The 15,754-nt window shown below is 41.8% G+C and overlaps 1 protein-coding gene across 1 annotated transcript; it reads left to right on the top strand.

Annotated features, from left to right (window-relative positions):
- The first annotated feature begins 1,939 nt into the window (after positions 1-1,939).
- On the top strand, positions 1,940-13,739 carry c7b (complement component 7b). Its single transcript, XM_049604973.1, has 18 exons — positions 1,940-2,091; positions 3,908-3,966; positions 4,117-4,192; positions 5,464-5,605; positions 5,759-5,903; positions 6,031-6,169; positions 6,296-6,424; positions 7,290-7,533; positions 7,856-7,969; positions 8,116-8,282; positions 8,365-8,593; positions 10,121-10,292; positions 10,658-10,745; positions 10,828-10,960; positions 11,372-11,563; positions 12,569-12,665; positions 12,785-12,966; positions 13,295-13,739. Exons 1-18 carry the CDS (start codon positions 2,086-2,088, stop codon positions 13,465-13,467), a joined length of 2,487 nt encoding a protein of 828 aa, XP_049460930.1. The 5' UTR covers positions 1,940-2,085; the 3' UTR covers positions 13,468-13,739.
- Positions 13,740-15,754: the final 2,015 nt, after the last annotated feature.

Here is a 15,754-nt window from a genome sequence, read left to right as displayed (position 1 = left end):
TGTTCATCTGATGCCAACATTCACTTTCTTTCAGCTCTGATTTGGTCTCCTTCAACTCCTGAGAACAACATGTGGCTATTTAGCTGCTAAGTCTCCACTGTGTTCACCAGCTAGTTGCTAACTTTGTCCCCCTGCTGTTTGGTGCAGGTGAGCAGTGCAGAGCTGTCTGCTTCACTGAAAACCATGCTGATTAGACTGGTGAGAGTGAAGCACAATAGTAAAGTTGTCAGCTGAAAAATGAGAGCAATAAACTCAGAGTTATGTTATTATTCATGGCCGGGAAGTTGCTGCATCCAGGGTTACAGACAGGATTATAGAATTACTGGAAGAACTACTGGATTTTGCAGTTTGCAAAACAAACCCCTGCCTGACATTCCCGACCTCATACACCAGAGGGGAAGGCGCTTATCAATGACCCAGGATCAGAAAAGATAGCAGGTATGTTGGTGGTGGCATCTTCAGGGTAGGAAAACTGGTTTAATTACTCGTATCTCACAGAGAATAATCCCACAAGCTCATTATCAGTGTTGCAGGGACAGAAGACTTCTTTTCTTTTGCACTTGTGTTTGTACATCCCTCACAGAGAACACACCTCAACAACATCTCAGGCTGTATGATAACAAGGCAACTCCACACATTGTGCAGCTGTAGTATGCTTGGTGCTAAACCCTAGAAGAAGACCATAAGTCACCACTAGATGGCGCCCATAACTAACTATGTACAGGCCTGTTAGAACTGTCACCATGACCATGGAGGTCTGACTGAGCTGAGGCCAGTGAGCAGTTTTCAAATTGGATAGGATCCAGATCTGATGAAGGTGCTTTTTGTGACGTTGGTCCTGTTTTCTAGAACAAACTGTGTGATGACCTGTGTTTTGGTATTTATTTTATTTCTCATCTTTCCTTTTGTTGCTGTTGCAGTTTATTGTACTTTATATTCCTCTAGACACATCACTTGTTGCTGTATGTGTTGTACTTGTAATGAAAAAGATTAGGTGACACAACAAATAAGGAGCTTGGACACGTGGAGGGAGCTCGGCGTAGAGTCGCTGCTTCTTCGCGTTGAAAGGGGTCAGTTGAGGTGGTTCGGGCATCTGATTAGGATGCCTCCTGGGCGCATCTTGTTAGAGGTGTTCTGGGTACGTCCCACTGGTAGGAGGCCCCGGCGTAGACCTGGAAACACCTTGAGGTCCCCCAGGAGGAGCTGGGGAGAGGGACGTCTGGGGTGCTTTGCTTGGCCTGCTGCCCCTGCGATCCAGCCCTGGGTAAGCGGATGAAAATGGATGGATGGATGGAATAAATAATGACTCATCATCTGTGTCAAAGAAAAGACTTTAAGACACTAAATTTGTACACCATATTTTGAAATATTTGTTGCAGGGTGTAGGTACTGTAGAAGTGGCCAAGACATTAAATCAGCCGGGTTTGATGGCGGTGTTTTGCTTCTATGAAAGACTTTGTATCAACAAATATAAAACAAACATAAAATTAGAATAAAAAAATAACTGTTTTCAATTAAGATACTGTGTTTCTGGCTACAAATGTAAAATGTGGATTCAATTTACTTGAATGCTGGTATAAATTCAACATTGGTATTACAAATGAAGATGTGGATGTTATTTCCATGTGTGTTTTGCATTCACACAGCAGCTCAGACCAGTGCATACAAATTTGGGCCAAATGGGGATCTTTTCTGACCCTTGCCCAGGACAAACCAGTGTGATGCAACTCGTCCTGTCACACTCCAATGAGGCGGTTTGTCAAAGAGATTTCATCACGCTGCTCCTTGTGCTGTTCAGCACTCAAAGCAAACAGGATGATCAAACTTTTTTTATTGTAAATAAACTCGCAGTGTCGTTGGAAACAATTGAGTGCAGCTAAAAAGAGCAAAAGGACTGGCCTTGGACTGGAAAAGAACAGTTTGTCCGTGACTCATTGAGTGAACAGATTTGGTCAGGTTTGATAAATGAGAGTTTCCTCAGCATGGGAATTCCTGAACTGTTGAGTAATCTCCCTCCTGGTGATTATATGACCTGGTCTTACAGTGCAGGACCAGACCAGAGGGCTCAGCTCTGAGGAGCACATCATGAAGGTACTGTAAACCCCACAACACATTTATTATCCAGATACGGTGACACTACACTGTAAAATACTGTGAAAAAAAAAACTCAGGCAGCAAAGTTTTGGATCAGGTGATTTATCACTAAATTCAGGCTTTGAGTTGATCTAACGTACAACGTTTACTTCCATTTCAAGTTAGACTTATATATTATTTAACATCATCAGGACTCAGACTGGTTTCCTCTGTTACTGACTCTATATTAAAGTAATTCTAATCTGTATGCTGCACTGTCTGGAAACTCTAAGTCTGCAAATGAGTTTTTAAAATGTCACTTACTTATTGGGTCAGATTTTCTTGCTTTGCTGTTTTGCAATAACTGACCTGGCAACAATTTCTGTCAATATGACCCATGTGACAGGAGTGCTATAAATTGAAAATGGCTATGCTCTCGGTTGTCAGAACACATTTTTATTGTCTGTATCGAGGGTACGTTCAGAGTTTGGCAAGCCAGCATTTATGTATGCAGCTCCTTATGTGTGGAATTTTCTTCAGAAGGACTAAAAATTGCACTCTTTGGTTCCTCCTGGCTGTTTAAAAGCAACGTTACAGGATTTCTGAACACCATCTTCGACATGCCATTGTCACGGTGTGTCTTAGCTGCTCTTTGTAATCTTGCAGCTGTGTTTTTTTTGCATTTTTGTGGCTCACTTCTAGTATATATTGACACATTTTTGGGCTTTTCTTTGTAGTAATCTTACTGTGCGTTTTTTTATTGTTGGTTTTTTTTTTTGAGCTGTGTATTTTTTAATTCTGTATTTTTGGTCTGTGTTGTCTGTCTGTAACTTGTGTTGCTGTCTGTCTTGGCCAGGACACTCTTGACATTCAGTTCATCATCCCCCTCTGAAATTAGGAGGACAGTTACCATGATAGCACCACAGACATGGGCTTTGCATAAACATTTAGTCTAGCCCTGTTTCTCCCATATAGACTCATAACCGTTATGTATTTGTATTCTGTCAGAGTGAGAGAGTCAAGTCTTGCAACACATACAATACTGTACACAGTTTTCTCATTTGTTTAGTAAAAGTCAGACTTGCCTGTCACACCCTTAACACTGTTGGTAGACTCAGTGGGAAGACACAATCTTCACCGGTGTTTTAATTTTGGTCTGAGAGAGGAAGAGAACTTTTTCATATTAATAAGGATTCCTGAAGACTGTAAGCCTTAATGCAATGCATTCTGGGAAGTATTTTCAAATAACCTAACAATGTTTCTAGGTAGGTAACTTTAGTTAGGTAAAGGTATGTCCCTCGGACATTAAGTCAAACTACAGGTTTTGGGGTTTGTAATTAAACAAATGAAATCTGAAATTGATGCACTTCAGATTGAGTTAATAATAAAACAAAATGTTTGTTTGCTTAACTGAGATCGTACAGTATGAGGGACAAAGTAAACAGAGTAAAAATGGGTTTTCCTGCGTTCCACAACTAAAGAGCACAAATCAGCAGAACTTCCCTGTTGTGCAATGAATCACAGATTATGATTCAAAGTCATCAGGACTCACTCACTGATGATGAAACAGTGGACTATCTTGATTTGTTGGCACTTTTAAATGTTAAGTTTAAATGTTGCAAATGTAGGTTTATTATGGCAGAACAACGTTAAATGTTTTTTATGCCAAAGAATATACCATAGCATTATTTACAGTGTCCAGTCTGTCAATGAATGGAAAACTAGGACTTTTATTCATGTCAACGTGAGTGTCTTAAAGTACTTCATTTAATGTCATGAGAACTGCTGCCACCAAGAGAGAGATCAACTAACAGCTTCCTTTCTTTTTGTACAGTTGATTTTGGCTTCATCTTTGTCTTTGGGATTGTTGGTCATCTTCCTGTCTCCAGTTAGGTAGGTGCACCACACAAGCTGTCTTTACATCTTCTTGTAACATGGAGAAAAATGTATCGATGGTGTGGAAAATATGTTGTTTCAATTCATCCTTAGGAAATGTATATAACATAAATGTTTATTAATGATGTCGATGTCCATTGCTCTCAGCTGTCGGCAGCGTGTGAACTGTAGATGGGGAGCTTATGGAGCGTGGTCCGAGTGTGACGGCTGCTCCAGGACAAAGGTACTTCAGAGGACACACATACTCATACTGTACTTGTGAGGACATTGTATACAATTGAATTTATTGGAGGTGTGATCAAAATACCTAAACCCAACTCTGCAGTAAATGGCTTAACTTGTGGAGACCATCGTTTTGTCCCCAGATGAGAAGTGACATCCCACAAGGAGGTTGTGTGATCGTTGTTTTGCTCACTGACAACCAATCATACACAAATTAGTCAAACATATTCCCAGTGGTGTGCGATGGCCTCAACATTGACCCTGTGACATCCATTATTCAGATTGTGACAGTGAAATGTATCTACATGTTCTTAGAAAGTAGGTTGTGCTAGAAGCATTGTGACGTACTTGTATATTAACTAGCTGGTCAGCTGTTGTAGGTGGCAAGCTAGCTGCTGACCTGTTATAGCTACTTGGGAACTTGTTAACACTAGCCAGTCGCAATAGTGTACCGCAAACTAGTGGAAGCAAGCTGGTTCGGGATGTGTTTATCCTTGACTCTTGTCTATAGACTATAAAAATTATGGATGTAGCCACCATAATTACCATGTGTACTTTTAAGCCTTGATAAATTAGCTACAGAGACCAAAATTTTTTTTGTACCAGGCTGTAAACATGTTTCTTTCGGCTGTGAAGTTGAGCACATTAACATAAATGTCTATGGGGATCAACTCACTTTTGGAGCCGGCCTCAAGTGGCCATTTGAGGAACTGCAGTTTTGGCACATGGCTTCATTTTTCAGTCCTGGAAGTTGCTACTTCCTCCTGTCTCACTTTGTGCGAACCATGTCTTTTTTGTGGAGCAATTCATACCCTGGTAGAACGGGGTTAGAGTATAAAAACAAATGGAGCAACACAGCTAACGTGCCTATACACAGAGTTTCTCAGCTTGGGGGTCAGGACGTCATGTGGGGTCGCATGATATGCAAACAGGGTCACTAGAAGTTTAAGACTGACAGTGATAATTGATTGCTAGGCTCACATTTGAATAAAAATCAAATTTGATGTTAATAAATAAATACAAAATTACTACCATGACTCAGAATGTCATAGCAGCTTCACAGCAGCAAATTCCAAAAGTATGGGGCCTAAAATGAAGTCACAAAAGGCCAGAAAAAGTAAAGAAATCTTAATCTGAAATCTTGTGCACAATGTGCTTCCTATTTTGGTTCTAAATTGATGCCAGAATAAACAAACTGAGTAAATAAAACAAAAATCTGACTCTGATTATCATTTAATTCATTTCATGCTTATGGTCACTTTATTTTTCCAGGTGCGGACTCGCCATGTGGAGGTGTTCGCCCAGTTTGGGGGTGTGCCATGTCCAGGAAAAGCCATGGAAACACAAGCATGTGTCCCACAGAAAGCATGCCCCCTGGCAACAGGCTGTGGAGACAGGTTCCGCTGCACCTCTGGTATGTTGCGACATATATTTAACAAAACGTGCCTATTTTTCTTTTAATGTCATTATAAATTTCTATCTGTATCAAATTTAGTTTATGTTTACAGTTTGGTTTTATGTCTCTTGAAATGTGGAATGAAAAGTCTGTATTGAAATCCCGATGCAGGTCAGTGTATCAGCCGGTCTCTAGTGTGTAATGGAGACCAGGACTGCAATGATGGCCTGGATGAGAGAGGCTGTGAACAAGACAGCAGCCAGTACTCATGTGACCTTGACAAAACCCCTCCTAACTCAGAGTTAACAGGCAGAGGGTGAGTAGCTACAACTCTTGCACCAAACTGAGTCTTTACTGTATGTTGCATGTCATGTTTGGGGTAATAAAATATGTCACCTATTAGATAAGTCCTTCAAATGGATTTCTTGTGTCGTGCTTTACAGGTACGATGTGTTGTCCGGCAAACTGAGAGCAGGTGTGATCAACACTCTGAGTTTTGGAGGGCAGTGCAGGAAGGTGTTCAGTGGTGACCATAAAGTCTATTACAGACTGCCACAGAACGTCCTCAGGTACAACTTTGAGGTGAGTTACTTTATTTTCTTCCTGACGTTGGAACCACATTTTTACAATAGAGTTTATAGTACCCTCAGCAACTTCACAGGACCGACAACCTGCTCTAATCAAACCATATGTTGGCTTTGCTTGCAGGTGTCAGTAGATAATGAAAACATTGATGAATCCTACGAGAGCTCCTGGTCCTACATGCAGCACATCCAGTCTAACGCCTTGGTGGGACACGACCGTCGCACTTTCCACAATGAGCTTACTGAAAATAAGGTAATGTTATGACCTCATCTGCCTTATGAATCACTTATTTCAGATGTCTTACTGTGGGTGTTGGACAAACTGACTTTGGCCTTGTCACTAGTTGGGTTAAAGGAATACTTCACGCCAAATGACCATTAGTATATCAATTAGTCACCCTGCATTTTGCGAGGCCAGTCTCACTCAAAAGTTGCTGAAATCCGGCACTTGGGCAGTGACTTGCGGCGTCAGAAACCATTGAAAAAGGTGTCCTTTAACACTAACATGATACACGGCCAGCTGCTGTTATAGTTTAACGGCATCCAGTGGCGTCAGGGGAAAACGTGGCGGGACAAGGACAAGAGTTAAGGTGGCAGTGTGGTGGATGGGTCCAACAAACAGACTTTCACCCACGAGAGGTGTTTGTGTCCTGTAAGATTCTAAAGCCAAACCCTGTCCTTTTTTTGCTAAACCTAACCACATGTTTTTGTTGCCTAAACCGATCCACGTGTGTCAGTTCGGCCAGTTCGCTGTGTTTTACCGACAGTGCATTTGTTTTGAAAGACACTGTATGTAAACGGTAAATTTCCTGTGAAAACGGAATTGTATTTTGAAAGAAGACAATGCATGTAACAGGCAGAACTTGACACAGTGTCCCAGAACGTCAACAACCAACACACCCAGGGTACCTTGCACATTCTACGTAGACGTGGAAAGTCCATGACCAAACACGTTAATATGTGACGAGGTTGCAGTGAGAATGTGCAATAAGAGGTTTCTCCATTTTCAGATTCTTCGTTCAGAGTCAAACAAAAGAGATAAACAAATGGTCCTTTGAAAGGCTGCTATTCAGCAGTTTACAGGGAATGACACCCTAGTCTTCATATCTGTCTTCCAGAACTCCAAACTTATAATCCTGAAGAATAAAGTGGAGCTGGCCCAGTTCCAAAACTCTGCCCCTCAGTATCTGACTCTGGCTGAAGGTTTCTGGAAGGCTTTGTCCTCGTTGCCGTACACGTACGACTACTCTGCCTACCGCCACCTGTTTGCCACGTATGGCACACACTACCTCTCTGAGGGCGCACTTGGAGGCGAATACCAGGCCTTTTTGGAGTTAGATCACCAGGTGCTCGAAAAAAGCGGTAAGAACTTTGATAATCGTAATTGTGTTTCTATTGATATTCATCTTCATTCAGCACATATAATCTGAAGTTGAGGAAATGTGATGTTTTATTTTTAGGGAATATTGTGAATTTGTTTCTTACATTGGATATTAGTCAGTACCACATATGAACCTGTCATTTTAGTTGAGTTTATTAGCAATAAAAGCTTTTAAATATCAACTTTTGTATCTAATGCCAGCACCGTCTCCTAAAAAATATGTTTGTTCCTCCTGAAATTTGGTGCTTGTAAGCTGAAAGAGAATTTTTATGTTTCTCTTGCATCTGCCTTATTTCGCTAAAGGTACAACAGACACAGAGTACCAGAGGTGCTGGAGAAAGGTGAAACGCCGTTTCTTCAGGAGGAAAGTCAAGACTGTCTGTGAAAAAATAACAAATTCTTTTGCCTCCAGAGGCGGTGAGTAAGAGCTTCCTGATTTAGAGTGTCAAACTGCACAGTGTGCCCTGGACGGACAAAGAAATGTGTGGATTTAAATACATGAAACTCATTTAAACTTGACTGTCACACAGTCTAGCTTGAGCTCTGCTGTACCTTCCCTGCAGGACACAGTATTCACAACATGCCTGTTAAGGTCAATGTGTACGGAGGAAATCCAGCCTTGACAGCCGCTTTGCTTCACCTGGATCTGGAAAACCCAGAAGCTAACGGAGAGAAATACGACAACTGGGCCTCGTCTGTCAAAGATTTCCCTGACGTCACAGACCAGAAGGTTGGAAGATGCTCCAAGTGTCTGGTATTCTGTGCACTTCTGTCTATACATGCACATTAATAAAGTGAAATTTGTTTTCCAGCTGCGTCCTCTGTATGAGCTGGTGAAGGAGGTGCAGTGTGCAGGTCTGAAGAAGCTCCACATGAAAAGAGCCACAGAGGAGTACCTGGCGGAGGAGCATCCCTGTCACTGTCAGCCCTGCCAGAACAACGGCCAGCCACTGCTGATGGGTACACAGTGTCGCTGCGTCTGTCGACCAGGAACGTCAGGACAAGCTTGTGAGGTTGGGGCTGTGATCGGAGAGCAACCAGGTACACGACAAAGGACTTTTTAATTTTTCATACTTGTGTTAGAAAAAAAACATTTGAGGCTCAAATTTTCAAAAAACACATTTGAAGTACAGTGAATTTCTGGCACACTACTTTTATTTTGAAGTGCTGTTTCCTGCTGTACAGTGAGTGAATAACAGACAGCTACTTCAGAGACAGCAAACTAGCTCAACTACATAGCCAACTGCAAGTATGACATTGACTTCATTCAGTTCTGTGGACCGTGAAGTAATGACTCCAAAAATCCAGACCCTGTGGCTGAACCAGTTGGGAACCACTGGTCTAATCCATCTTCATTAATGTTATCTGTTTTCAATTTCAATTTCAATTTTATTTATACAGCCCAGTATCACAAATCACAATTTGCCTCACAGGGCTTTACAGCATACGACATCCCTCTGTCCATATGACCCTCGCAGCGGATAAGGAAAAACTCCCCAAAAAAACCCCTTTAACGGGGAAAAAAAACCGTAGAAACCTAAGGAAGAGCAACTGAGGAGGGATCCCTCTTCCAGGACAGACAGACGTGCAATAGATGTCGTACAGAACAGATCAGCATAACAAATTAACAGTAATTCACATGACACAATGAGACACAGAGAGAGAGAGAGAGAGACAGAGAGAGAGAGAGAGACAGAGAGAGAGAGAGAGAGAGAGAGAGAGAGAGAGAGAGAGAGAGAGAGAGAGAGAGGAGAGAAGGTGCCCGGTGTATTATAGGGGGGTCCTCCGGCAGACTAGGCCTAAGTCAGCCTAAATAGGGGCTGGTACAGGGCAAGCCTGAGCCAGCCCTAACTATAAGCTTTATCAAAGAGGAAAGTCTTAAGTCTAGTCTTAAATGTGGAGACGGTGTCTGCCTCCCGGACCGTAACAGGAAGATGATTCCACAGGAGAGGAGCCTGATAGCTAAAGGCTCTGGCTCCTGATCTACTTTTGGAGACTTTAGGGACCACGAGTAACCCTGTGTTCTCAGAGCGCAGAGTTCTGGTGGGATAATAAGGCACTGTGAGCTCTCTAAGATATGACGGAGCTTGACCATTTAGAGCTTTATAAGTTAACAGTAGGATTTTAAATTCAATTCTGGATTTTACAGGGAGCCAGTGCAGAGAAGCTAAAACAGGAGAAATATGATCTCGTTTCTTAGTTCCTGTTAGTACACGTGCTGCTGCATTCTGAATTAGCTGGAGAGTTTTTAAGGACTTACTAGAGCTACCTGATAATAGAGAGTTACAGTAATCCAGCCTTGAGGTAACAAAAGCGTGGACCAATTTTTCTGCATCTTTTCGGGTCAGGATAGGCCTAATTTTTGCAATATTACGCAGATGAAAAAATGCAGTCCGTGAGGTTTGTTTTAAATGAGAATTAAAAGACAAATCTTGATCAAATATTACTCCGAGGTTTCTTACGGTAGTGCTAGAGGCCAGAGCAATGCCATCTAGAGAAACTATGTCATCAGATAAAGAGTCTCTGAGTTGTTTGGGGTTGTTTTTTGCATCTCTTATTATCTCTCAGGAGTGATCCATGGCAGCTGGAGCTGCTGGTCCTCCTGGGGTTCCTGCTCTGGAGGTCAAAGATCAAGGACCCGAAGCTGCAACAACCCTGCCCCCAGCAGAGGTGGCCAACACTGCATCGGAGAGGGGGTGGAGCGGAAGCCTTGTGAGGACGCAGACATCCAGTACTTACAGTAAGGACACATGCACACACACACATACTTGTTATATACTATGTGGTAATGGGACAGAGCCTTACACTTAGCCCAACCTCAGCCAAAAACATGTCTTAACTTTGAAATGTAATGAGAACTCTTGTGGGCAGATAAGATACTTTTGCCCCAAAAGCATCATTAAAACCAGCACACATAATTGAAATAAGATTTTTGTGTGATAACTTTAAGGGTTGGATTCTTGATTTGGAAGTAACCAGTCAATAATCAGGTCCTTATAAGACAATACAATCTAATCCACACACGTTCGAAATATCAGAGATGCTCAATAAGCAGCAGGTGTCTGCAGCATTTTACTTTCCTCACAATAAACTGTTTGTGTGCAGGACGATGGAGCCTCAGTGCTTCAGTCTCACTGTAACGCCACCCAAGACATGCGGAGCGCCTCCAAACCTCAGGAACGGATTTGTTCAGGTGAGCATACTTCATTGATGCTGTTTTTTCTTTATGTTACTTTGGAGACGGCGGTGTAAATTGTTGTATTTTTTTCCCTCAGAATCCCAGAGACATTTACCTGGTTGGGAACACAGTGCAGTACTCCTGCATAGACGGATATTACCTCAGTGGAAACGCTGTGGCTGAGTGCACTGAGAGCCAGACGTGGCGGACAGGAACGATGGTTTGTATAAGTAAGTCTTTTCTCTATTAACTCTGCCAGGGAGATTATGGATTTGGCTCTGCTGTTTGTTCATCAGCAGGATATCACAGTCCAACTTATTGTTACAGATTTATACAGAGTTTACTGGAAGGTTGGGCCAGTAGCCAAGAAGCAAGTGATTTGTTTTTGTTGCTGATCACACCACCCTGTGGCCATTTGTAAAGCATGCTGTGTTTTGGCTCATATTATTTTTGCTCACTTCCCAAACAGATTTTTAATTTTTTTTTTCACCAGTCCTCCTGGAAATTGATCAAACCTGATGTAGATGCAAGTCAAACATTTGAGATTTTCGACTCTCACACCCTCAAGTTATCTTTGTCTAGTCATCATATAGTTAATGTTTCCCTGACCTTCTCAAATCCCCCCTTTTTCCCCATCCCAGGTTCCACGTGTGGGATTCCTCCACTCAACAGTGACGTGATAGCCACACCCACCAAAACAGCCCATCAGATTGGAGACAAAGTGTCCTTGTCCTGTCCTGCGGGGTCAGTGCTGGACGCTGAGGTGACAGAGATCATATGCAGCCCCAGCCTGCAGTGGTCTCCATCACCAGCCAGTGCTCACTGTAAAGCAGGTACAGTACATTTATTCTTTGTGTCAAATGTTGTAAAGCTTTGTATGTTCAACAGGTTAACTCAGAAATGTAGTTAGAGTTTTTAATATTTTAATAGAGAATTCTCACTGACTCTGCAGCTCTACTGAGGTCTTTTAAGCCTCTTTCAGCTCGTTGTTTTGGTGTCGAGGCACATTTACTGATTGGTTGAGTCTTAGTGCTCTCAACCCTGTTTCCAGCAGCACACGCTCTGATAAACCCACTGTGCACTACTAGCCCACCACCAAACAACAGACAAAGTTGCTCAGGAGTTCCTTGAGACCAAACCAGAGCTAAATGTAGCGCAAATGTTGCACTTACATTCAGCAGGAGTACACAGACACAACTTAAATGAGATGCCATAATAACAACAACAGCAATAGCCATCTGTTCGGTAAGAGCATATTTTTGATTTGTGTAAAACTGAAAGTCAACACTGAGTTATTTTGTCACCTGTCGACAGGCGTTACTGAGGTCAACCTCGATCTTTTCCTAACTCTACCATTGTTGGCTAAACCTAACCATCGTCCCCCAGCATCGAGATACAATGCTTAGAGCTGGGGTTTCTGCCCAAGAGTCAAAACCTGACAAGTAGGGATGAGATCATGTTGGGTGTCGAGTGGTGAATGCAAGTCCAATATTCATTCTCTTTGAACTCAGTTTTCTGCCTCCATCATTTCCTGTCTCCTCAACTCCTAAATGACCCACGGTGTTCATAAGCTGGTTGCTGACTTTGTATTTGGCAGGTGGCAGCGCCAAGAAAGAACAAATATACTAAAGTTGCAGTTGGAGAACCAAAACAATGAGCTGAAAGTTGCTATAAAGCTCCAAAGAGCTGGGGGGAGCTGCAGGGTCGAGTTTTAATTCTTCGTGGGTTCATCATTATGGGCGACCACTTTCACATAGAGTACATGTATTCATATGATCTGTTTTTGTCTAGTGTAAAATATACACACACCAATCCTGCTTTCTATATTTTCTCCTCAGCTCCCTCAGTTCCGTCTCCTCCATCTGGTCTGACGTGTAAGCTGTGGGAGAACGTAGGAACAACCGAGTGTGTGTGTAAAAAGCCATTCGAGTGCTCGTGAGTGTGATTTTTGATCATTATTTTTGCATCACACAAAGAAATGCCCGATCAAAGGTGTAAAAGTACATCACCAAAACAGTTAACACTGTATTTTTCTGTGTATGGTCTTCATTTAGGACTTCTCTGGAGTTGTGTGCTCGAGTCAGCTCAAGCCAAAGCCGTTTACTTAGCGTTTGTCAGCTTGGAGCTCTGCGCTGTATGGGGCGGAGCTTCGAGTTGGCCAATGAAGGCGACTGTGACTGGCCAGAGGAGACGTCCACATCCTGCAAGGACTGTACACCAGGGACTGTCTGTCAGGGTGAGTCTGCGGAACCGTATTTAATTATCTAACATTTGTTTCAACCTTTTTCCAATAGAAGTGCAGCTCAGTTTTCAATAGCATTTTATATTTGATGCCAAATTTTAAAGTCACTGTCCTGACTCCATAGATTATCCATTACCTGACCTGATCATCTGACTGCAAATGTTTCTAGCTCAGTTTTTAGTGATGTCATTCCCTGATCTCACGAAGCGCCAGGAATGATGGCCAGAAGAGTCCTTTAATTCTTTAATACATGTGTGGTGTGAATATATTTGATGTGTGTGTGACTGCATCAGTACATATAATCATTGTTTTATCACTCCAGAATCAAAATGCGTCTGTCAGAACGCATCAGAGTGCCCTAAAGACTCCGCCCCCTTGTGCATCAACTCCGGTGCTGGCAGCGTTTCCACGACAATGACCGAATGTGAGGTGGGGGCCAAGCGATGTGCCGGGGAGCAGGTCATTGTTGTCGGTATTGAGGCTTGTCCAGAATAAAGATGGCTGCTATTTTATTTTACGGTCTCACACTGTACATAAGAGGGACACCTTGGTTTTTATCCTCTCAATGACTGAATTGTAAATAGAATAAAAAATTGTGAATGATGTAAATAAGTCCCTCTGCCATCATGTGGTGTCTTTTTATACGTCATGGAGGACTGATGTCAGACAACAAGTTAACACAAAGTTATAAAGGTCTGAGAAAAAAACTTAAATGTCTTGAAATGTTATTGTTTTTTGAAAGTTAATAAAACACTTTTTGGAATAAATTTTTGTTCTCTTGATTTTGTTTAACTATCAAACACACTGGAAATGGCTGTAATGGCATTAGGCTTGATAAGTGTCCCAGTTACCTCAGTCCAGTAGTCATACATGACCAAAACATGTGCATGCGTTGCAGGTGTGTGATGACTTTTCACAAGAGGGGTCAATATGTTCATAGATTTAAATAGTCTAAACTTTAGTACAATGAGTGTGATGAACAATTTTGAATGTGACTGTAAATATGTGGAATCTTGTATGTTGTCACAGGGACCTGATCAAGAAAAGCATCTAGAGGCGTGTCATACGTCAACTTGGGGGAACTGGGCAAATTTATTGTGAACAAAACTGCCAATTTGCAGATTTGTCCAGAGGGGAGTTCCACCAAGCTGCTCTCCATTCTTAAATCAGGGGTCAGTGCCCACACCCTGCACAACAGGTGATCTGAGTTACCCTCCAATCAACACAGGGGAACTGTGACATCCAGCAAAATGAACTGAGTGAGAACAATAAAATCTAAGGACTCAATAACAGACATAAATGACTTGATATGAAGTATATTTTTGCAAAGATTATTTAGTGTTTCCTGCATCCTCTTTGGTCCAGTCTGGGTCTTGAATATCTCGATAAATCTTTTAATGTAGTGGAATTTTTTAGTCTTATTCAAAGAGGCTTTATTGGTGTGGAAAACATATGTTTACATTGCCAAAGCAAGTATGGAATATAAAACAAAAAGCATGTATACAGTAAGTAAAGCTCTATATACTGACTGCTGCTGACTGGGTACACCTAACATGCCTGTGGCACAGCATTTAAAAGGAAACATGTTGTTCAAACTGGAAACTGGAGCAAAATGGTGCATGCCATTTTGAGATTAGACGTGCCCTTAATCAACTCTTTGGAGTTTAAACTGCATTTCCATAGTGCTAGAAATGTGAAATCAGATTAATGCCTTTTTTCAAGATAACACTACAGAGGCCTGTAACTGTGGTAATCCCAAGGCACACCTGCGTAGTGATGATGCTGTTTAATCAGCACCTTGATATGCCACACCTGTCAGGTGGATGGATTATCTTGGAAAAAGGAGAAGTGCTAACTTACATGGATTTTATCAAACGTGCGACCAAAATTTGAGAGAAATGTATCTATTGAGTGCATAAACATTTTTTAGATCTTTAACTTCAACGTGTGAAGAATCGGAGCAAAGACAAGTGTTTTGCTCAGTATATTTAAGGGGTTATTTCTCTACTTGGTATCATGATTTATGGATCAGACAATGTTTTTCAAGTAATTAGTAATGAACTACAACATTTGTTGATTTTCAAAATACCTTACTTTGACCATGTGGGGTCAGAATGTGTGGTTTTTTTGCAGTTTTTATGCAGTTTCAGAACACGTGTCATTTTAATAGACCATAGTGCAGAATTTCAATACATTTTGAAGTTCTTATCTTTAAATCCTATAGTGATGGTGGTCTGTGTCATTAACATTACGTTGATTTTCCCTTGCTCTGGGGTAGTATATATGGTCATAAATCATTCATCTTGACAACTGAGTCCCAAAAAATGTCATCTGAAAATAATTGAAAAATTATATTCACTTGTAGAAACAAGTCTCACAAGAGCCTTAACAATGGAGATGCCTCCATAACAATAATAAGCAAATGCTTCTTTGATAATGACCAAACATGTTTATGTATGGGGTAGGCGTTATGTTGGGTCTGAGGGTGCTATGTGATGCATTTGGAGAGCTGAACTCCTGCGTGAAAACACAAAAACAGCCCAGATGCAGGGGACCTAGTGTTAAGGAAGTCTTAATTTTCACTCAACTTAGGTTTTAAGGTACACAGAATCACCCTCAAACAACACAGCTAAAGACAGCACTGAATTCTCACAAGGGCCTAGAGACCAGAGTTTCTGGCTGACAGTGTTTGCTAACATGAGGTCTGCATTTGATTAAGGAAGGATCAGAATGTCCTGGGTGTGTGTTTCCTCACCTCTCTTAAGCCCTCATAAAGGGGCAT

The sequence above is a fragment of the Epinephelus fuscoguttatus genome, linkage group LG18, assembly GCF_011397635.1.
Source record: "Epinephelus fuscoguttatus linkage group LG18, E.fuscoguttatus.final_Chr_v1".
Classification (NCBI taxonomy): domain Eukaryota; kingdom Metazoa; phylum Chordata; class Actinopteri; order Perciformes; family Serranidae; genus Epinephelus; species Epinephelus fuscoguttatus.
The sequence above is the reverse complement of the archived record's forward strand: the minus strand, read 5'-3'. Positions and strand labels throughout refer to the sequence as shown.

Bases quoted from the DNA above. Each gene is read 5' to 3' on its own strand.
- c7b (XM_049604973.1), top strand. The intron at 3,967-4,116 runs GTAGGTGCACCA...CATTGCTCTCAG, and splicing joins ATCTTCCTGTCTCCAGTTAG to CTGTCGGCAGCGTGTGAACT. The intron at 12,666-12,784 runs GTGAGTGTGATT...GTCTTCATTTAG, and splicing joins AAAAAGCCATTCGAGTGCTC to GACTTCTCTGGAGTTGTGTG.